The sequence below is a fragment of the Amblyomma maculatum genome, chromosome 3 (genome assembly GCF_055883805.1).
Source record: "Amblyomma maculatum isolate TAMU_Amacu chromosome 3, ASM5588380v1, whole genome shotgun sequence".
NCBI classification, from domain to species: Eukaryota; Metazoa; Arthropoda; class Arachnida; order Ixodida; family Ixodidae; genus Amblyomma; species Amblyomma maculatum.
The window spans coordinates 216,819,847-216,844,293 of record NC_139346.1 but is presented as its reverse complement, the minus strand read 5'-3'; the positions used below and the strand labels follow the sequence as shown (position 1 = coordinate 216,844,293).

Below are 24,447 nucleotides of genomic sequence, written 5' to 3'. Positions count from 1 at the left end.
ACCAACATCGCACTGCACACGGGCACCTTGTTTTTCGCCTCCATCGAAAAGCAGCCACTGAGGCAGGATTCGATCCCGAATCCTTGGGCACAGTAGTCGAGTGCCCTGACCACTGCGCCACCCCAGCGTCTCTCACCACATGTCCTAGCAAGGAAGTTTCTGAGGAATAGGCGAAATATGTAACCAAGTATGAGCACTTACATTCCTCGGCTCGGCTGTGGCACAGCGCTCTGGAGGTCATCGAGGAGGTTCTCCATGGCTGGTTCCATTTCATAGGAGCGTGGTGAGGAGGGAGGCCGGTATCGTACAGGTGATGATGGCGAGAGGGGCCTTCCATTTGGCACGTGAGAGACTTCGCGTGTGGTTGTCACCTCTGTCACTGAGGAGCGTGAAAATAAATTAAAGAAAAAAAAAATGACATGTCAACTTCCATTGCACCTTCTTGTCTCTTGTGTCCCTATTTCTGTTGTATTTTTGCTTCCGACTACAACAACCTCTAGCCCAAGAATGAAAACTTCCGACACACCGTAAAATAAAGAAGGTCCTAGTCTTGTATTTGAAAATAGGGGCACTGGGACATGTTCAGAAGCTCAAAAATTAGTTTCAGCACCATAAACTTAAGCAAATTAAATTTCCAAGCTTGTGCTACCCCTTGAATGCATTTCCTGGTCCCTTTAAGCAACTTAGGAGAAACAGCAAAACAAAAAAGAAACCAAACAGATGCATTAAATACAAATATCTGTAAGACATTAGGGACATTTAGTTTAGTGCTACTGCTGACTGCTACCGTCTACCACTACCGCGCAAATGTCAGTACGCATGCGCAGATCACCCTGATGATGATAGGTAGAGCCACGTTCCCATCAAATACCGGTAGATTCAGAACGCAGAGGCCAACCGATGCGTGTGCGGCTGATGGTGCGTGCTAGGTGGTGGCGGTGAGCGGTGCGAACAGCTGTGGAATGTTGGGCTCGTCACACTTTCTGTTGCTTGGTCTTGACTGTTTTCATTATCAGTATGCAACAAAGTAGTACTTCCCTAACGTAAAATATGCTGTAAGTTGGAAATACTTTCTACTGCTTACCACACTGCACACTGTTTATCAGATGGCAACATGAAGGTTATTGTAATCAATAACCTTCTGTACCTGATGTACACTTTTGCAAGCTGGAGAACAAAGTATGAGGATGTGCCATGTTCACAAACTAGAGGCCGTAGCTTTCACTACTGACTCTATAGAGTTGTGCTCTACACAATTGAAACTTGCATGCATGTCACATTTTGAAGCTTCTGCTGTTGTACGTGTCAGTGAGACATGTAAAGATAAGCTCCTTTTTCTGTTTACTTGGAGTGGCAGGCTGATGTGTTTACATGAAACAATGAAGACACCAGAAACCTGACTGCAATTTCAAGAATAATCTGCATTTTGTATTTTCTAGCATAATTAATTTGTATTTCAAAAGTGTAAAGCAAGTTGTAAGCACCCCTAATCGTACCTAATCCCACTTCCAAGTACATCTCCTACAAAACAAAAATTTAATAATGCCTGGAAAACTGTTTCTCAATATTGCATTTATCCCGTGCAGCTGTTGTACAGCTTTGTGATTCATGATTTTAATAATAACAATAATAATAATTGGTTCAGAGGAAGGGAAAGGCACAGTATCTGTCACACTTGTTTCTGTGGACACCTGAACTGTGCCATAAGGGAAGGGAGGTAGGTGGGAGTGAAAGTATAAAGACAGAAAGAGGAGTCGTAGAGGAGTACTTTGGAGTAATTTTGACCATCTGGGGATCTTTAACGTGTGCTGACATCGAGAGAACACATAGACACCTCTCCAACTCCGTTTTGTTACCTCCCTCTCAAGGAATGCTTACGGTAACATCATGGGATTGGGGTGATGACAGTGGCTTGAAGGGCTCTGTGCAAGACAGCTCCATGCACGTTGACCTCATAGTGTGGGGTAACCTGGGGTTATTGCTCGAGCAACATTAGGGTGTATCATGTGACCAGCAATGCTACTGCATCAACGCTGGTAGATTTAGCAGGAATGATCTGCCAACAGGTGTTCTGCAGAATACGCAAGCGCCTCTGCGATTAGTGCTGCTGCCAGACAGATATGATGCTGCTGCTACTCCAATGCAGTCAAACAGAGTGAGCGGCCTTCTTCAACACCTAAAGCTTTGCAGTATGTATTGTGTCGCAGAAGTTTTGCAGCATGGCTGAGTGGCTGCTTAGGCCAATCACAATGAGACACCCACATATTTCTGACAAGGACTCCATGCGTTTCAAGAGTACCACTGAACAGTAAAAAAAAAAAAAAAAAAAAAAAAGAGAGAGAGAGATCAATGCAGTACAGTGTAAATGACAGACATTTTTATAAGAACTGCAAAATCAATTCACAGTGTTTGCTGGCAGGCTCCAAGCAGTTGAGCTGCATAATTAAGTGCAATGATATACATGTTTCCATGTACAAATCACCAACAAAATGTTAACAGGACAACTGAGATGTGAATAATAAATATTAGCTGCCACCAAAAATACACTGAGATGGTCAATTAACTCTTACAAGGTGCAATGTTCATGCTTTCAAAGTGAAGCTCAACTCGCCTAGTACTCAGTCATAAGTTTTTTGCTTTGCTTGCACTTAAATTGTGTCTGCATATAATTTGATATTAACAGTATTTCCCTTGAGCAAGACAACAGAACCTCTCCCTACCAGTGTGCAGTTAAGAATGTAAATGATTTTATTTAAGACATGGGGTAGTAAACCACACCCATTTTTACTTATTTCCTAGCAAATTTGAAGCATATCTTCAAGAACAATGTTTTGTGCTCCTAGAATCTGAGATCACTTGTTCTTCTCCCAGCCTGCTTTATCGGCAGCCTCCTGTAAAGGCACTCAGAGCCTAAAGCTTAGAAATGCACAGAATGTCAAGAAAAGAGCGGCATCAGCAGTTAGGCAATGCTCTGACACGCAGGGGTTGCCAGTGCCAAGGGCTATGTTTTCACGCAGCAGAAGAGCTGGATGTGTGTGTATATATATATATATATATATATATATATATATATATATATATATATAAATACAAGCTGGAGATGCCTTCGTAGAGAAGAAAGAAAATAACAAGCAGCGTGCACCTCTGCCAAGGTTATTTTTAACCACACATCTATGATGCACAGTCTAGAAAGTTGAGAGATGGCGATTGCGGAGGACAACTGGAACGAACTCATTACAGTTGGAGTACATTCAGGGGAAACGTGAGGCTTCAAATAAGGTGGGGGATGAATTTTGGCAGAGGAAAACTTTTATATTGATTTTTCACAAACATAGGACATCAAAAAATATGCATGCATGCACGTACGCACATAGACATGCATGCACCAAGGAAGGTGTTCTGGCCAGCTTTCCTGTACACCTTTAACTCTGCATACAATAAGCTCAAGGACAAAGACAAAAACATGTCTTCAGCCATTATATTTCATTAATAGTACACAAAAGGGCATGCAACAGGCAAAAAGTGACACATTTATGTTCCTGAGTGTCACATTCCCGCATCTTGCATCTTTCTGCCTTCACATGATCAATCAACTAAATGAGACCACATCACTTTCAGGAACACATGTCCCTATTCAGCCCGTCAAGCCATAAGCTCACTTCTATCCTGATTTAATAAGCGCAGGGCTAGCCTTCACAGACCTCCACTGACCCACACACACTACCAATATTTTTGCCACAATCAAGAAGCGGTTACCATTCTGCATTGCTGGAGCCTGTAGAATGAATGACAGTAGTAAATTTTATGTGCTACTTCTGTGTTATCAAATGCACACTTAAAACCATGCTTTATAACTTAAGTGCTGTATCTATATAGATTTGTAGCTGTTAGGGGTGTGTGAATATTGAAATTTTCGAATATGAATCGAATACGAATATGGGGAAAAAATGCCTTTGAATATCGAATCGAATACCCGATCAGTGAAAGAAAAATTTAAAAAATAGAAAACGCTGTTCGTCTGGTTTATTTTAGAATTCGCATCATATTTTATACAGGATTCCATATACCATTTTTTCTACGGGAAGGACCTGCAGAAACTGGGTGGAACTGTCATGTTGCTGCTGAATACAGTAAACTATCATTAATTAAGCCTTTTGAGGAACCAGACAAAATGCCTGAATTAACTGGAAGCTCGAATTAGCGAACGGACCTGAAAGAGCTGCAAACTGTTTGCATTACAATAATTTTATCTGAGGAACACCAACACGATGGCTGTCTGCATTTCAAAGGAAACTGAAGTGAGAACGATGTTTTTTCCCGGTTTCCTTAAGCGCTCCTCTATGCGCACACTCTCGGGCAAGCCTTCTTAACCAAAGCAATGACCCTCTTCACTGCGCAGCCCACGCGATCAAGCATTGCAGTGAAGTGTGCAGTGTAGTGAACTTGCGATGAATTAGAAAATATTCGGTGCATTAGGTAATTTTCCAATATCAGTTTTTCGAATACAAATACAACAAAAATGGCAAACATATTCGATTTGTATTTGAAATTTCAAATAGTATTTGCACACCCCTACTAGTTATAGTTATATATAGTTAAAGAAAACAGTCAGGGCTAAAAATCAAATATTTTTTAATTAATGAAAAAAATTAGATATGTCTGGGAGTCTTTACAGATGTTGTGTTTTGTGATAGCAATTTCTGCTTATAAGACAATATTATACATACACATCACACAACCTTACTTTAGCTTTGGCACTGCCTTGCCTGTACTAGAGCCAGTAAACATTAGCAACTTACGATGTCCCTTAACAAGTAGTAGCATTTGTAAAAAAAACCATTTCTGTAAAGAACAAACTGTTATAGCTGCAGCGCTGAATGAGCATTTAATCAACAGATGATGCTGTTGCAAAAGTTTTTATTTTTTGTGTTTATACATGTTGTCTGTCTAAGGCCGACAGACTAAGGAAAATTCTTATCAATGCTAAAGTTTCTGATATAAATGCACAGCAGCATTAGAGCAGCATTCACTGTAATAGAACAGTGCGCTAAGCAAGCGCCTCGAAAAGATATCACGAAAGCAAGTCTATGTTCGAAGATCACTTCTAACTTGTACCACATGTTTTGCTGCAGAAAGGGCAGTAATAAAGATTAAAAAGAAGAGGTCAAAAAGTAAAAACACATAATGGGTTCATGGTAAGTGCTAGCTTCCATATGCATCTTTTGAGGCATACCACAACCAGAAAATGGACCGAAGAGAAACAAGTAGCATGTGTGCTAGATTTTGTGGGGATACACACAAATCCCCTGCCCCTTAATAAAGGCTGCACGTAGTTTACACGCGTGATTACGTGCGGTGCTAGGGAGGACTGCGAGGAGAGGGCACACTGGCCACCCTCCCAACCTCCCAGGCTCCCACGGCGACACCGTGCGGGTTTCCTTCTCTCCTCCCAGTCTACTCGGGAAACCTCCTCTCCCCCGACCCGAGGTGAGAAGTGCGTCTGTCCCAACTCCCTGGGCGTCTTTCGACGGTTGAGCGTGCACGCGCAAAGTAGCATATGCTGCAATCTAATGATGTGCAACCAATGAGGTGTGGAAGAACACGGTTATTGCACTCTCGTGATTGGTTGAGGAGGTCTCTAGCTTCTATAGTGTTGCAAGGAACTTAAGATATATAATATGACTGTTCTGTAAAAATCCTTGGGTATGCAGAAGCGAGCTTTATTTTCAATTCTCCTTATTTATGTCCACGCCATCATCCAAAGACTGTATATACTTCAAGTGTCCCTTGCCCAGCCATTTCTCCAAAATGCCACCATATGGCACGCTGATATGCTGTACATTGGAGCTACTGGAATTATTTTCACAGTACCGTGATCATCTGACCCTGCCACCAGATCCGGAAGCTTCATGGCTGCCCCTGATCGATACTCCCAGCAACACAATAGCATTTGTGGTACTATATGTGCCATCAATGCCATTATGATAAAAGATAAATTCCTGCACAGTTGGCACAGCTGACGTCAGAGGAAATGAGAACAGAACCTCAGAGAAAAAGGGAACTAATACTTTTTGTAACTCACTGAAGCAATGCCTTGCAAATGTATGTGTGTCCTAGAGGAAGAACCAGAAGTTTTGGAAGCCTGGTACTCAAAATTTCCTGAAAATAATGGTGTTTTCTACTTTGGCGACAGGCACAAGAGCCCAACATGCGGAGAAGAGGAATGCGATACTCTAAAAGCTAATCTGACTGCATCTACTGTCTATCTTCTAAACACTTTCAGGCGGCAGTTACCATTACGACTAAGGAAGAATACAAAAAACGATGTTGTTACTGCTTTAATAGCATAACCAGGCCTCATCAAAGACGATTAATTAACTTTGCATTTGAACAGATCAGTGATCAACTCTTCACACGCATGCACAAAATTTTTTACACTGTCAAAAGAATCAGAAATTGTAATTAAAACAACAGGATTAGTGAAATTGACCCCCAGAGGTCATGGAATCATTTTACTTTTCAAGAAGGCGCATGAAGCTAGAAAACCATAAAAATTATGGGGAAACTTAAGCTCTGCCTGAAGAGCATGATTTGAGAGCAGCCTGTAGCCCTTTGGGGCGTTTCTGAATGGAGAAATCGATGTAAGTGCACAATCTGAACTGTGATTCGCACTCAGAAAGCCTCTTTTAAACTTGGAACGCAGAGGAGCCATCTGTCCTGGTAACGATGCATCAGATCTCAATAGTTCCGGTGGCTGCCGCATGGCCAATGTCAACTTTGCAAACACATTTTTGTGAATTATGAGGTATGGTGATGACTACAGTGACACCTTTTCGGCCAAGCAAGCTGTACACGCTATCACACAAAAATGTTCATTGCTGCAATTAGTAATGGTGTCAAAATCTGTCTGCAAAAAAAAGAAAGCATGCAACTCCTCTATGAATGTCTGTGAACCTCAACGACACCACAGCGGGGTCTAGACTATACGAAGGTGTCGAGGGCATTTTGAAGGGGAAGGTTATTACTCATTCAGCAACATCGTTCAGAACTGACACTCCAGGCAGTAACGGCAGATACTTATAAGCCGCTGCTAATGCTGTATAGTGGGACTTTAGCCTTGATTAAACTGTCTTTACAATTCTTGACAACACGAAGGTGTCATGGCCATTTTGAATGGAGAGGTCCCAGGAGGAGAGCCAGATGAGCAGCGGTGGAGGGAAAGGGTAGGTAGGGGACTGGAAGGCCGTGTGGCATTGTATCAGGCAATGTATACTTGTGGAGATATTACACACTGGTACGAATGAAGTTTGCCAAGTGTGTGAAGTAGAAGCCGGTGTGCGATGTAGAAGAAGGTAAGGAGCAGCTGCTCCGTCAGCTCCACGTTGCTGCCCAACTGCACTCACTCATTAGTTGGCATAAAAAAGCACTTCATTTACAATACTAAGAATGGTAAACTCATCTGAAACAAACCAATCAATGCCAGGTAGAGCACATTTTCAGAAAAACCTTAGAGTTTGCAACACGCACAATTGTGCATCTTGAATCATGTACACAGAGCCTAGATAAGTTAAAACATATCACGAATCTAGCAACCAACTAGGCAATTGCTAATAAATGGCCAAACAATTGCTGATGAGCTGCAGCTAATGGGCCAATCGTAATACCCACTTGCTTTGCCCGTTGCTTTAGCATGGTGTGCCAACATTAGTGCCCTGAGCTGGAACAAGTCAATGCCAAAGCCGGTGCATGACCAATACCCCAACTCTGAGGTAGTCCCTTTTCCAAGAAATGGCCTTTCCACATAAAATCACTACTTGAAAAAGAGAAGTCGAAGGATGGAAAGTGCACTGTCATGTCTAGTTGCAACTTCCAGCAGATGCAGCATAGGAGGAGTATTTGGCAGTGATTATCACGCTTATTACAAAGGCCCTAGGCCGCATCTGTTTCCCAGCAGACTGACCATATTGTCCCATGTCAGCTTCAAAGACCACGAGCAGCCTGGCCCTAATGAAGAAGTCACTTGCTCTCGGTTCAAGTGTCACCGTTGCCCGAGTTGCTGCTCTACCGTCAGCTTCAAGAGGCCAATATATAATTAAATGCAAACTGTACTGGATTTAAACAAATATGCATCACCTAAACACCTAACAGCTCCAGCAAGGAGCAGGTGTTGTCTCCAGCAGCAACTCTAATTAGTTTTGTAGGCAGGTAACATGCAGCTACATACAGTAGTGACAGTGCTGTGTTCTACTGGTGAAACATTCCAGTGAAATTGTGGTTGCCAAAGAGTGGGCTTACCTCTACTCCTGGACATTGGGGGTGATGGTGTGATTGCATGTGGAAACTTCGCTGTATTGAGGTCTTCCAAAAGATTGTCCAGCTCTGACAGGTTGTTGGAGATTGGAGAACGCCTTGGTGTCGGAGGACTGGCTGGGCCATCCAAGTAGCCACGACTCCGTGGTGATGAAGGTGATGCGGTGCGGTTGGTTGTGGTGGTAGTTGTCATCTCACGGACAATGTATTGGTTCTGGTAGATGGGCTGCAAAGGCAGATGCAATTGGCATGTGAAGTTCATTAACTAATACTTTTTCCACTACATGCACAGTTGAGGATATTGTTGCCTTTTCTTTATTTTCAGGGTTCTGCATTTTCGCAAGTGCAAGATGCCGGGCTAGTTGGTACTGCATAACGAATATAATAGCGCAAAGAACGAGCCGAAACACGGAAGGAAGAAACACGGACACGGGCGCTGATTAACAACTGAAATTTTGTTTCGATACAACACACATGTATATAAAGGTACAAAGAGGGGGTGTAGCTAAGGCGATCCTGCACAATTACCAAAACAGTGTAGTCACGTCCAAAAGTAAACACGATAAAAAAGGCAAAAAGGCCGAAATGACGTCTTTTCAGCGCCAAACAAGCTTTCCGCCCTCTGCCCGAAAGTAAACAAACCTCTGATCGCCCGTGGGTGTGGACAAACTCATTCAAAACAACTCGTTCCCTGCGAAACCGGCGTCGTCTACTCTCTGCCTGTATCCTGCGGGAAGAGATACATTGGCCAGACAGGCAGGTGCCTCAACATTAGGTTTCAAGAGCACAGAAACAATGTAAACGGTATTGCAATTTCCGGGCACCTCGCCGAAAACTGCAAAAAGTGCAAACGTAAGGATGATGATCCAGACGAAACCTGCTATCCAGATTTCAATCACTGCACAATTCTTGGTAGAGGACGGGATAGGATATCCAGGGAAATCACAGAAGCATTCGAAATCCACACCGCAAAGGAACAATGTGTGAGTACACCCTCCCTGTGTTTGTCACAAAAAGAATTGGAATTTCTGAGAGGCAAGGTGAATGTTTAATCTTTTTCACAGGTGCCCCTCTTTGCCACTTCTTGTTAAATACCTTGTGCCGCAATTTTAGTCCTGTGTTTTCACCGTTATATTTTAACGCTTTCACTTGCCTTTTTTTGGCTACGTGTATGTTTTTTATCGGTTTTACTTTCCGTCCCGGCTTCTCACACCGTGGTTTTTATCGCTTTTAGTCGTTTCGGCCTTTACCTTTCTTATCGTGTTTACTTTTGGACATGACTACACTGTTTCAGTGATTGCGCAGGATCGCCTTGGCTACACCCCCTCTTTGTACCTTTATATATGTGTCTTGTACCGAAACAAAATTTCAGTTAGTCAGCGCCCGTGTCCGTGTTTCTTCCTTCCGTGTTTTGTCCTGTACTTTGCGCTGTTATATTTGTTCTGCATTTTCGAATAGTAATCTGTGCATCAGACAGCAAAACAAAGGAAGCAGGAAATGTTTTCCTCTTCCTGCCGTTTCCTTTGTGTTGGCATCTGATACACAGATTACAAATCAAGAACTCAAAATATAAGTACATCCAACATGAAAAACAAAAATGTATTACAACTGGTCTTTTCTTTTAACTATAAAACAGGTTGCTCAAATTTATGATTTCAAAAGATCAAAATATTTATTAGTACATTATATTCCCAGTGCATTTTTAAGCTATTTCCTACAAGGCTTTTATGTAATTAATTTCTCTGCATTACATAGTGTTCTTGTGGGAAGAAAATAGCTTTTGGAGGCCAAGAAGTCAAAAACAAATTTGAATAAAGTAGAATATCTATAGGGAAGGCACCCCAACAAAGCCACAAAAGAAGGACAAGGCTGATGCAATGAAGTTAGAGTGTACAGAAACGCTTCAGCCTTCTAACAACAAACAGGCCATTCCCAGCACTAATAACAGAGCCTTTATAAACCAGAAAATCTCCCCCCCCCCCCCCCTTTTCCTGAAAGAAAAAAAAAAAATAAAGACAGGTGTTGTTATTACAGGCCCATTTCAATAGTAAAAGCAGGTGCATCAACACAGAATTCTGGATTAGTGTACAGTGGCTGTGCTGCTCTACCAATCACTGCAAAATTGTGGCAACCAATCCTTCTCTATGTAGATATGTGTGTCAACTGAGCGGTGGGAATCTTTTTAAATTCAATTCTCTTGGCCCTAAATTAAGTTTTTGTAGAGAAAGAGCTGCAGAATCTGTTTTTGCTGACCACAATAATTCGATACACCTTCAAAAAGCCTATTTCTAGCTGCGTTGCCTATCAGTTTTAATGGCCGTAGTTTTCACGTCATTCTGGTCAATCCAGCTGCATTTCAATCCTTAGCCTCCTTTCTGGACACATGAGCCATGCCTGACAATACAAAAGTGACTTATGCTGTCCTGTTTCAAGCCCTCATGGCTTGCTACAACATTCAAAAACACATAATAAATTAGTGCAGAAGTATGTATAAAGGCAAATAAGAGTATAAAGAGATGTCACTGGGTTTATACCAGCATTTCTTGGTGGCAGCCAAACATCAGGCTTATGTAAGAAAAATAGGTTGTGGTGTAATGTCCTGGAACTGAAAATGAAAAAGTGGGAGGAGATGTGTTCGAATTTTGCTTCTATTGTAACATGGTTGACTGGATCAAGATTCAATCCCACCATAACTTTCTAAATTTCAGGCCCAAGACAATTTCAGGTAATTCACACACAAAAAAAGAAGAAAAGTTGCAACATGTTTAAGCATAATTAGATCAATGGTCGTACAAAAGTGGTACAATGCTCCAGTTGAACAGTATCCGTAACACGCTTTCAATTATGGTCTGCCTTCAGCCTCACAGCTATTCTTCCGATATTACACCAGCTCGTACAAATGGCCACATCAGTGTCTTGGCAATGGCTGGCATCACAGTTGCTATGGCAAACAGGGAGACAGCTGACAGATGCTACGGTAATGGCTCTCCAGCCGAACACACACAAAACGCCCTTTAGGAGAGGCATAGCTGGATGAGTGCTTTTGCACTAACATGCTACCCTGACTGGTTCGAATTAACAAGGGTTGCCTATATATGTGCATGGAATTTCTCTTTCATTACTATACCTGCATGGATGACGAAACACTTCATTGCCATTCCTGCTGCTCTGCCACTTGTGTTGCAGGATGGCAGAGCAGAACTTGGCCACAGTTGTTAAAAGTTGTCTCATTGAACAGTGTATGGCAGCCCGACCATGTCCAGAAATTTTTGCGCAAGCGGTGACATACCAATTTGAGTAAAAATATGAAAGTTACATGGCAACATAAAAGCTAGCATTAGCATAAAAGAATGAACATGCTTGCATGAAATCGACCATTATAAAGCTAGGAATTCCACCTCAATTCCTTCCAATCGGCCCCTCATACTGCTTACTGCTATGCTTACTGCTATGACTATGTACTTATGACCAGCCTGTGCACAGTGAAAGCATCCTCTGAGTTGGCACGAGGAAATATATAGCCATCTTAGTGTTCCCGGAGACTGTGATGGGGTCCGATTGATTAGTTTGGAGACACTGATGAAGCGAGCCTGTTAGTTAAGCCGCCATGTTTTTATTCCATAGTGGCCAATAGAGTGGTAACATTTGGCTAGATGCCGATTACAAACACTACAGCCATGACAGACAGTGTTAGCGCACAAAGACATTTAGGCTGGTCGGCCATACTTCTATATGCCGATCGATATCTCACCGACGTCTTGTCAGGGGTGGGCTTGTAGTCGTAGCGCTCGGTTGTAACAGAGTGGCTCATGGTGTGATCTTTTCCTATTCCTCCTGGCCTGTTGATGCTGGAGTACATCGGCGATGAGCCGTTGCTCAGGCTCGCCGTCGTCTGCTGCAGGTCCGCAAGCAGAGCGTCTGCACCGCAAAAAATAAAATAAAAAGTAAAAAAATAAGTACACGCTTGCGTCAGGAACACATATCGCGCTTCTTCTATAACATGACGCCAGTGCGTGAAATTTGCTAATAAGGCACAACAAAACCGCACATGGTTTACACGAATTATCTCTTTTCGTTCACAAACGTGCCGCCCTGGTTAGGAACATACTGACAGACAAGAATATTACGCGAGCGCGTACGGCACAGACGTTGATTCTATTATTTTTTATTCGCGAAGGGGAGAGGCAGGAGGGGAAAGACAGACGGCAAGAAGGGAAGCCACTATAATACGGTGACTCACGCATGAAAGAACGCGACCAAGAAACATGTGGCGCGAACAGCAAGACTCGTTCTTTCGCCGGGTTGCAGACGCTACTCTTGGCGACTCGACGGCGGCCCGTCGACGGATTTGCCCTTCACTATACGCAACCGGATGGAACGCGCTGCCGTTTTCGTAACCGAAACTAAACAACTCGCGCCAGCAGGCGGATGTATACAAACACTGTTCAAGGCGCTCTAAATATATTTTCGCGAGCAACCGAACAGACTAAACGTGAAATGAAACAAAGCTTCACATGTCGCTCCATGCAAGATGTAATGGGATCCGACCTACCACCACTACTTCAGCGAAGAGCCCAAAGAAAAAGCGCGTACGCCGGCACGCAGACCGCGTTCACTTTGTTTCTAGTGTATAATTTTAACTATCACAAATCATCAAGAACATGAATAACACAAAAAAAAAAAAAACGAATAGGCGATGAGCTTCACCTCTTGAAGCAACACGCCGATCAAGCAAAGAAAGTCTACAGCTGTCATAAATAACAACGATATGATCCAAATTTGGCGCCCTGCAAGCGCAAACAGCAGCCGATTCCGTAGCATATCACTCAAACGTCGATTCAGCGAAAACGTATCGAGTGTCGGCCTTCACCAAAATGCAGTTTTCCGCCAAGGAAGCAAACTTAAGACAGGGAAGCGCCCTGGATCATTGTTTTCTATACTAGCGCAAACTTTTTTACCATCGCTGAAGCAGCGCGGATGACAGCGGATTTCTGAGACAAGAAAACTCACCGCAAAAATTTTACACTGCGTCAGCGTAGTCACAAGAGCACCGTGGTCGAACAACCGCCGAAGTTCCAGAAGTTCTGCACCCTTCAAAAGTTATACAACAAGCAAACGAAAAGGGAACCACCCAAGCCGAGGCCCTCGCCAAAAACAGGAGAGCTAAATCGAGGGAGGGGCGATGCGGCTAGCGCCATCTGTGACCGAGCGGTGCAGTTAGGAATAAGACCCACGTGTGGCGCTAGTTTCAAAACGGTGACACAGCTATTCGGGTCAAGCGCATCCAGGAAACAAACTCGAATAATATCAGGCTTAGAGGGTACAAAGGATATTGTAGCGAAAATGAGCGAGTTTCTAGGGTTGCCACACTGGTGGAACACAACACGGCAGTTACTCAGCACCCAATAAATGGGAGCATTGAAGCCGGGCTTTTAGAACTACTCTCGGGTAACAAGAATAGATAAAATCTCTTCATCCTTAATGTGCATAGTCCTCCGAGGCAGAACAAGGTTGACTTTACACCACTATTCCGGAAGGCAGTCAATATAGCTAGGAGAAATAGGTTGGTTATTGTGGGGGACTTTAATGCTCGGCATCAAGAGTAGGGGTACGACTCGCAGGATGCTAAAGAAAACAAACTTTTAGATGGCATCGTAGCCAGCGGGCTGTATCTGTTCACGGACCCTTACTGCCTCACCAGGATGGGTAACAGCGTATGTAAAGACACTACGCTAGACCTTACTCCCACGCACTGCTGCGATGATGTTCGCTGGAGCAACACCGGCATTAATTTAGAAAGTGATCACCTCGTCATAGAGATATCATTAGAACTGAGAATCTAGAAACCATCAGGTAAAGCCAAACTAATGGACTAGAAGAAATTTAGAGAGATCAGGACTACCGAAGACAGAAACGGATGGGCCAGTCCGAATGACTGGACGCAGGAACTCCACTCGCATCTTAAGGAAGCTACTGAAGAAGCTAGGACGTCGGGCGACCCTCCCGAAATGGATAGCCAATTATTTAATATGATACGTCGGAAGAAAGAGCTGGTAGACGAACTAAAAAAATAGAGATGGAATAGGCACCTACGCAGAGAACTGGCCAGGCAAAATAGGTTGATCGAAAAACATGCGGCCTGGCTCTGCGAACAGGGCTGGATGGACCTATGCGACGAGTTAGGGTCGAATATGGGTCTCTCGAGAACCTGGGCGATCTTGCGTCACCTGATAGATCCTAGTCGTTCGAAGAGACAAACTAAGGTAACTCAGATAGCTTCTAAGCACAACTTTGAGGGCTCAAACGAGGAACTACTGGACCACATTAGAAAGGTATACATCAACCAAGAACAGGGCATGCTCGTCCCGGAGTACTCGGGCATACCCAATGCGGAACTGGACGAACCCTTCGAAGAGGCTGAGGTAAGAGCGGTCTTGGCCGAGCTAAAGAAGCGTTCAGCCCTGGGTCAAGATGGAATAACCAATACCACACTTAAGGAACTAGAAGGCAATTTGATCACGTATCTGACTGAAATAATGAACACTGTTTGGGAAACGGGGGAAATACCAAAGGAATAGAAGCAGTCCAACCTAGTCCTTATTCTCAAACCAGGCAAACCTCCGGACTTGAATAATATGAGACCCATCTCCCTCACTTTCTGCTTGGGGAAGCTGGTGGCGAAGGTAGTGAGGAAAAGACTCTCTAAATGCATGGAAAGAGAACGGCTCTGGCCAGACGAAATGGTTGGGTACAGGCCGGGTCTCAGCACACAGGATGTCACGCTTAAGTTGAAACCCAGCGTCTTAGATAAGGGAGAACAGACCGGTACAAGAGCGATTCTCGGGCTGGACCTCACGAAGGCTTTCGATAATGTGGAACACAGGGCAGTACTCGAAAGTCTGAACGATTCCAACGTAGGAGTGAAATGCTTCAGGTACGTTAAGAGCTTTCTTTCGGGCAGACAGACTACCATCGAGTTCTTAGATCTCAAGTCCGAATCTTTGGCGATGGGGGATGGAGGAACGCAACAAGGATCTGTTTTCTCCCCCATGTTCAACTTCACTCAGATGAAACTCTCCCCTCTCTTATAAGACAAATAGAGGGGATCCATCATAGCATATACGCTGACGATATCACTATTTGGACGAGGGGGCGCTCCAATGCCGATATCTCGCATAGACTTCAGATAGCGGCGGAGACGGTAGAATACGTTCTTGTCAGAGGACTGTCCTGCTCTCCGCTTAAGTCTAAAATTTTTATACTCTCATTGAAGGAACAAAAAAAAAAAAAAAGAAAGACGCCTGCCAAAACTCTACCCTCCGGTGGAGGTGCTGGTGGGGGGCAATAGGGTACCTAGGGTGCCAGTAATCAAACTTCTAGACTTCCTTCTCCAAGAGAATGAAAAAAGAAAAAGTATAGTCATAAACAAGTTAGCCAATTATGTGTCTCAGGTAACTTGAAATCTTCCGTAGAATCTCACTCAAAGATAAGGGTTTGCAGGAGCACTGCCTCTTGCGCCTAACACACGCGTTTATTACCAGCAGGATCGCGTATGCAACCCCGTTCCTGAATCTAAGCCACAGCGAGGAACAAAAACCAGATATTCTGATTAGGAGGGCCTATAAAAGAGCACTAGAAATTCCCACCAGCGTCTCAATTGAGAAGCTGTTGAAAACAGGGGTACATAATACGTACGTGGCATGAAATCGCTACAGCGGTGAGGGAGGCGCAACTCTGGAGACTGAGTTCCACGAAGGCAGGAAGAAAGATCCTGGCCAGCATAGGGGAATACCAGAGGGAGCTGTCGTACGTGGCAGCATAAACAGATCTTCAGGTCCGAAAAAGACTGAAGATCGCTCCAATTCCGAAGAACATGCACCTGACACACAACAAGGAGCGCAGGGTACATAGAGTCAAAGGTATAAGAAGAAGGCTACGAGGAGTAGACTACTCAAATTGCGCACTGCGATGCGGCCTGGCCTAGGAGGGGCGGCTGTAATGGCAGTAATCGACGGAGACTACGAGACAGTGGTCACGGGATCCCCCAACACTAGAAACTTGCTCATAGCGGAAGAGGTTGCTTTGGCGTTAGCCTGCAGGAGCACCAAAGCCGAATTCGTACTTTGTGACAGCGAGATAGCAGTAAGAAACTTTAATAAGGGGATCGTTTCGAAAGAAGCGGTTAGGATACTTGGACAATCGGTATTGGATAGAGAGACCTATCACCTGGGTCCCGGCTCACGAGGGGACAGTCTCGCCCGAGATATCTACACCCGGGCGGCCGTGGAATCGCCCTTACCCGGGTCGAAGGATCCGCTCATCACGTACACGGAAATCACGGCTGCACACAGGAATGAAAGATTAGACCTCCCACCTCCAGAACGGTCTCTCACACCTAACGAGTGCAGAGACTGGAGAAAATTACGAACAAACCGATCCTTTCCATCTTATCTATACGGGGAGGGAGAGGAACCTCCAATATTCTGCACCAAATGCGGGATAATAGCCAATCAGGATCATCTAATTTGGGAATGCCCCCATTCTCCCGGGCATATTGATGGAATCAGAGAGAAATAAATCTAGGATGCCCTCCTCCGGAGCAGCAAGCTCGAGTAATCCGTCTGGCACGGAACGCTTTGCGAAAGACGTCCCTCTGCGGGGCTCCCTTTGGAGGCCCCCTAGGGTCTTACTCAGGGAGCGGAGGGGCCTCTACATCGACGTCAATGAAGTTATCTTGAGCGCTGGGTCGACTGCCTAGTACAAAAGGAGCTTTTGAACGGTGACCGTAGTGCACACAACATGTGTAAACCACACGGCACTGTTCTATTCGCCAATGAAGCGGCACGTGCACCCAGTTCACACTGCGATGGTACCGAACATCAAAAAAAAAAAAAAAAAAAAAAAAAAAAAAAAAAAAAAAAAAAAAAAAAAGAACGAAAACTTGAGTCTGAAATCTGATTGTACGCTTGGTATTAGCTCTCATTTAAAAATCAAAGCAGGGTCGCTGACGCACCTACTCAACTTTCTGAGGCACGAGAGGCATTTTCGAAACTAGCACGTGTTTAAATCGTCCTGACGGTTACGGTTACCGCGAAGAGCCATTTGCGCACGACCTTGCGCGGATGGCCTCAAGCGGCAAGGTCACATGCCAGACTTTACAAGGTTCACCGGGCCAAGATTCCAAGCAATATTTCTTCTTTGAAATTATGCGTCAGATTTTCGTAAACATAGATCAGCGCGCGAAATTTGCCTACATCCGGTAAATAATTTATAACTGAAATTTCAATTTCATGTAGATTCGGTTTCAGTAGCCGCACGATGGCTACGACGTCACAAGTGAGTATTAAAAAATGTGGGGCACACAAAAGTTTCAGTATAATAGCTCTCATCCAGTAGCTCTCACTCACACATCTGAAACTGTTTAGGTTAAAACGAAGAAGCAGCGATTACCGTATTTTCTCGATTCTAAGCACACCCCAGCCCCACAATATTGCAAAAAAAAAAAGAAAACAGAAAAAAGAAAAACGCGGAAGAAATGGTTGCATGCGCATGTAAGCACCACCTTTTTTTTTTCTTTTTTTTTTTTCTTTTTTGCGAGGAACAGCGCGCAGACAAGGCTGCCAATAATCGAGCCGAAGCCGTCGGAGTCTCGAGAAGGCATCTCCGGCTTCTTGTGTTGCTTGCAATAAACGACAGCTGGTAGCACAGAACGCAAAAAGCCGGCCGAAAGCGACCCTCACGCGGTCCTGGAGTCGGCGGCCATTCTGAGGAGCACGGCTGGTTTGCGCTGTCAGCTGTTTGACAGTCAAGTCGGAGGGCTGCCACAGCTTGAAATTCAAGCGAACTGTTATCGCGTCTGCCGAAGATGTTTGCTAAGTTTATTTGCCAAATAAAATATTATTTCTTGCACCCGCCTCGTAAAGATATCGACAAAAAAAAAAAAAAAAAGGAGAGATCGGCGAAAAAAAAAAGGTATTCAGAATCGAGTAAATATGATATAATGCACTTTTTGTAAGCCTCAAAATCGCAACCATCGTTTGGCAACCTGGCATCAAAAATGCAGATTAAAATACAAATTACTTTTCTTGGAAGAAGGCAGCAGAGCAGGTAACACCAACACAAAGCACAAGAGGCACACACGTACACGCACACAAGGACTAGCAGCGTAGTCCTTGTGTGCGTGTGTGTGCCTCTTGTGCTTTGTGTTGGTGTTACCTGCTCTGCTGCCTTCTTCCAAGAGATGTGTGACCAACTAGCTCATCGTTCGACTCTATTATTGTTCTATTACAAATTACTTCTTGAGTGCTGAAGGATTCCACGCGGTGGTCAATATTTGCTGTACTACTGTCATGGGCATCATTTAAAAAAAAAAAAAAAAAAAAATTAATGCAGCCGTTAAAGGCGAATAAACTTCAAACTATTCTTGGCTCGTTTTCTTTGTAATGATGCAATAAGTCATTAGTATACTACCACTATATGGTAGTATATATTGGCGGTAGCCGGCTTGGTGTGTGCGTCATACGGCGGCATGACGGTGTCGCCCCCCCTTTTTTTTTTCTTGCCGCTGCTAGTATATTTAAGACCATCTCGTAAGCACACATAACGCCGCCTGCTATTATGGTAATGTGACAAGTAATGCTCTCGATCGCATTACATTGGGTGTATGCAACTTTAAAAGCGAGCCCAAAACATTCCGCCCTTCACTGGGCCGGGGAACTGACATAGTTTTTGCTCTATAACGCACGCCCCCATCTCCACCCAAGAAGGCGACTACAAAGTCCGCATTTGGTAACCCAACCTGTATCGCACGATAACTTTTTGCGAGCAGCCACGTCGTGCACATCAGCCTCCCACGCCAGCGGATGGACGCGAAAGTTTTCCCACTACGATCTGCTACTATACGTCCAAGAGCGTGAAGCGCTGCAAAACTTTTGTGCGCTCTCCAAGCGGACAGTTCAAAGGCACCGGACACTCACAATGCTCAGTGGAGACTCCGCCGGTCGACGCAGAGACTCGGGCCCAAGTTGCAAACTGAATCTCTTGGATATGTCGAAGACAACGCAATCTTTCTCCGACGACAGACGGCGCCTTACCGGACCTCTGCTGACTATAGGGTCTCCACTGACGCGCGATCCCTGCGCGATGCGACCACCACGGCGGCCGGAAAAACGCGTGCAGTGTCACCGGCGGAAACGGACAAAAGATGAACAGCAGTGACGACTGCGCATCCTGCGTAGGCCGCCCACGCCTTTCGTGCTTCCTTTCGTCTTAGCAAGCGCGTCAGTTCAGACGACGGATCCACCGAAGAGCGGGATTTCGAAACACAGAGAACAGCGGAACCGCGCAAGATCTCCAAAATAGCGCCAACACGGACAGAAGAGAGAGGAGGAATGCTGGAACGAAAAAGCGGGACAAAGCTTGCATAAATGGTGTATGCTGTATATACGCCGTATGCAGGAAGCATACACATGACCGAATTTCCTATACCCAATGTAATATACTAGCGCATAAAGTGACGCCGGCGCTATCTGAGCAACTACGGAAGGGAGGAGGGCGCTCGCACCACATTGTATTGAATTATTTTTACCAAGAGTTTCGGGAATGCGACGAACGTTCATTTCGGCAGTTCGTCGAATTTCGCGCGGCAGAACGAAACATAGGTTAATATCTTCGCTGTGTTCGCGATCCAGCAAAGGAACAGCACAAAGTTCCACAAATACTTTATTCGTCCAGAGGTTTCAGCAATGTTTGACCCACATCACCTTGAGCCCACACTAGATTAAACAAGGAAAAAAGGAGGGGGGGGGGGGGGGGTGCTAGGAGGCTAGAGCCGAGAGCCTCATCTTCGAGAAAAGGAGAAGGAGCCCATTTATTCTAACTTGCTTAATATATAAAACCGCAGAAAATGAAACTTCGGGCGACATGTAAGAAGAGAAAAAACTAGGAGGAGGAGGCGCGGCCTTCGTCTAATGTAACGTCGTTAATTTAGCCCCATCTGTTGAGGAGACCTCCTCGAGCTGCAAAAATAGCAATTCCTCGGCCAGAGAACTGCATGGGCTCGGACCACCAGGCAGAGTCCGGGTTTAGGACGGGTAGATCGATTTTATGTGCAAGTCTAGGTCATGGACGCCTTCTTTCTTTTTTTTTCTTCTAACCCGTGGACCCACGCCAGGCTTGGGAACACCATGGGTTCGGGCATGTAAACTAAACGGTTAGTTTTGCTGAATACACTTTATTTACGCTACCGCGAGGTCAAGAAACGGCATCTTGCGAGAAGGCGCCCATTTCGGGCATTTTCTAGTTCTCAACTTTCTTTGGGTGCAATAGTGCTACTGCGTCATTTTTTTTTTTTTTTTTTCATAAAGTAGGCTTTGTTAGCTCCCTGGAAGCATCGATTTAACTGTATGGTCGGGCAATCATTAGTTAATGGAAACGCTCGTTAACTAGCTAATCAGATAATCAATATCTTTGCAATAACTTTTTAATCCTGACTTTTGGGCAAAATGGAATAGCAGAATCGATGATTTCCCACTATACAACCACTTCCACAAAAAGAAAAAAAAAAAAAAAGAAAAGAGCCAAAAATCGCCCGGGACAGTGCAGGCCGATGAAATCCGCGTGTTATTTATTATGCGTGTTCAAAACGGAGGGCGTAGTGCAGGCATATGAAGGAAAATCGGCGTCTTCATCAGCCTCAAGCGTACTCTGCATTCTTTTATTTTTGCTCATTTGGGACTGATCACGTCAAGCTAGACATTCAATTCAGTTATTCCACTTTGCCCTATCAAAGAACGTTGACTGTGCCTAAAGAGCGCGCGATTAAGGAGGCAATGAAAGTGACCGTTGCATGATCAACCAACGAACGCTTCTTCTTTCTATTCGCTGCCGGAGCACCCAACAAGACTGCGGGGCCTCCAGGTAGCTAGCTCAACCAGCTTTTAATTTGGCACCAGCCTTTTAACGGCCATGCAAGCGAAAGCCCATCTGTCTTCTGCACGCGGACGGACACTGCGGCCTCTCACAGCTGACACGTTCTTCCACGTGCGCTCGAGCTGTATAACTATAGTATAACTAAGTGGACATATTCCAGTAGTGCGGCAAGTGTATGGGGCGTACCGCCAAAAGAAGGGAAAGGGAGAGGGGACCTACATAAACATGATGCTCCGAAAAAGAGTCGCTACAGCTGCACACGTCGCCTGTTGCGTCTACATGGGAACTGGACTCCCATGCTCTCAACTCAGGTTGCACGCGTGTGAACAGGAGCCGACAGTCAGGCGCACGAACCGCAGTGCTCATGCGTACATCCTAAAACTACCATGTTGCCATAACAACAGACTAGGTCATGCGAGCAAATAGCGGTTCGAAGAATAAGAGATCCTGCAAAGGCGAATAGGGCAGAAGCCACGATCGTGTCGCGCCATACTTCATTTATTGTCGTGGATGCTTACTCCATGAAAACAACAAGGAAAATAAATCAATGAACGAAAGAGGTAAACCCAAGGGCAACTACGAGCACGTGATATGGAAGATGAAACCATTAATTAAAATGCAGAGCGCCAAGGGTGGCAAAAACGCAAAGGAAGAAAAAAAAAAGTGAACAGCGACACACGGAAGCGAATGGTGGAGGGGAGAATTAAAGCGACCAGCTTGGCAGGCAGACGGCGCGAATATGAAAAAGGGAGAGGGGGGGGGGGGAGCTTCCAATATTCTACAGCACTATACCCGTACGCCAGCCTCCAAGGTTACACTTCCGTTTCTACGAGAACCCAAGGTCGTGGCACGCACACTACTACTGCCGGTCTCGAGGGGGAGCGAGGGAGCGAGAAGCGCGCGCTCCCCCTCGAGACCGGCCGTGACACTACACACCGCCACACACGTCGCCGACGGCAGCGCCAGCATGACCATCTGCGGACATCACTCGAGGCTGAGGCAAATACGGCTGTGCAAAGAAGCAAGCAAACAGATGCCACCAACTTCGAGAGAGATGAAAGCTTAGGGATAAAATTTCCAGGGGCTCATGCACAAATGTGATCCTGAAAAAGTGAAAAAATAATTGGAGAAAGTATTGCAGTGGATCAGTTCTTTTTCAAGCGAATACGTGGTTGGTTCGTCGTCGGAGAGGGGCTGGGCATTCGGTGCCGCGATGTACAAACGAATCGTGCCATTGAGTGCGGAAAGCCGACGTCCTGCGACATCAAACGCACCGAAAGGAAAACAAATCGCCATTTCTTTTGCCTCGGAGTGGAGGCTGGCGCCGGAGCGGCGTTTTCCAACCTCCCAAGAAGAAGCAGGCCGCGCCTCCTCTCTGAGCTCTGCCCTCCAGGCGGTGGAGGGCAGTTTTATTGCGGCCAATTAAAGCGGGAAATGGAGGCGGACGAGCGATGCATACGCCACGCACGGAGGCCATCCCATCCCACGCATGGCAAGCGCTTCCACTTTGAAGGAAGAAGCGCCGCAGACGCACAATGCAGAATTTATGACCAAGGATTTTTCTTTCTTTTTTTGTTTAGAAATCTTCCCTACGTTCCATTCAAGCGTTTGACGTCTACATAGAAACGGACGACCACCGTCGGAGCGAATGGCGGTGTATAGTGTACGGTCATGAGCCGGTGATTGCGACACCTGCATTTCTTTTTTATCTTCGTTTCCTTTTTTTCCAGCACAGCTCTGCTTTCGGTGAGAACAGTGTTTTAGAAATTAGAGCAAATTAAGTGTCGATACGCAACAATAAACTACAGTTTGTGCATTGATCCGCGTGCATGTATCCAGATTAGGTTGCAAGAAGCAGAGCAGCAGAAATTGTGCTCTAGCCCGGCTGACATGAACTGCTGACAAAAAAAAAAAAAAAAAAAAAAAAAAAAAAAAAAAAAAAAAAAAAAAAAAATGAAAATTGCGATGCGTCGCGATACGGTATTGTTACTATACAAAGTTTATGTAAGACCTATACTTGATTTTGGTTGCATTCTGCTGTCCGGTGGCGCGGACTATACACGATTCAGCCCCTGATCTCACTGGAGAGGCGCGCTCTACGCATTTGCCTTGGTCTCCCAAAATCAGTTTCAAACGCCCTGCTGTATCTGAAGACCGTATCACTGATCTAAATGCCCGCTTCCAACTATTCACGGTGCGAACTTTCCTCATTTCACCCGGTTACTGATGTCAGTGCTCCCTTCTAATCATCAAGGTATCAAGTGCCACAAGTTCAGTTCAGTCATTCAGTCGTGTCCGACTCTTCGTGACCCTATGGACCATGTCACGCCACGCTTTCCGGTCTCTCACTATCTTCCTAAAATCACATAACTTCATCTACAGCGCCTCGAGGATGCCATCTAACCATCGCGTTCGCTGCCTACCCCTTCTCCGGCGACCCTTAACCTTTCCCAACATCAAATCTTTCTCCAGCGACTCCTCTCTTCTCATCAGATGACCAAAGTAGCTGAGCTTTAAGTTTAGAATTTGACCCTCCAATGAGCAGTCAGGGTTTATGGTCGACAATATCGACTGATTTGATCTTCTGGCAGTCCAAGGAACTCTCAAGAGTCTCCGCCAGCACCGCAATTCAAACGCGTCAATTCTTCGGCGGTCAGCCTTCTTCACAGTCCTACTCTCGCATCCATACATCACAATTGGAAAGACCATAGCACGAGTTATACGGATCTTGGTTGGCAGACTAATGTCTCTGCTCTTTACTAGGCGGTCAAGGCTAGCCATTGCTCTCTTTCCCAGAAGCAGACGTCTCCTAATTTCATGGCTGCAGTCTCCTTTCGGGGTAATCTTGGAGCCCAAGAAGAGAAAATCTGTCACAGCTTCCACTTCTTGTCCCTTGATGCTCCAGGACTTGATAGGGCAAGACGCCATGATCTTTGTCTTTTTAATGTTCAATTTAAGCCCAAACTTCTCACTCTCTTCTTGTACGCGCATCAGAAGTCTCTTGAGTTCCACTTCACTTTCTGCCATTAAAGTGGTATCATCCGCATATATAAGGTTGTTGATACGTTTTCCAGCAATCTTCACTCCAGCTGAAGACTCGTCCAGACCGGCCTTCCTCATGATGCACTCTGCATATAGGTTAAATAGGCAGGGCGACAGTATGCAGCCTTGCCTCACTCCTTTCTCAATCGGAAACCAATCAGTAAG

General features: G+C 45.0%; 1 protein-coding gene across 5 annotated transcripts in view; it reads right to left on the bottom strand.

The window, feature by feature from the left end:
* Pax (paxillin) overlaps nt 1–24,447 on the bottom strand; it is an 84,402-nt gene that overhangs the window by 26,136 nt on the left and 33,819 nt on the right. For 3 of the 5 annotated variants that reach the window (XR_014706212.1, XR_014706211.1, XM_084599616.1), the window contains exons 2-4: nt 12,062–12,228; nt 8,296–8,536; nt 202–379 (exon numbers count right to left, since the gene is read on the bottom strand). Coding sequence is in view for 1 of the 5 variants with exons in the window: in XM_084599616.1 (XP_084455742.1) it covers nt 202–379; nt 8,296–8,536; nt 12,062–12,228 (586 nt within the window). In the remaining 4 variants the exon portion in view is untranslated. Of the gene's footprint in view, nt 1–201; nt 380–8,295; nt 8,537–12,061; nt 12,229–13,320; nt 13,454–19,286; nt 19,419–24,447 lie in introns of those variants that run through there. The other 2 variants (XR_014706213.1, XR_014706214.1) reach the window with 2 other exon arrangements.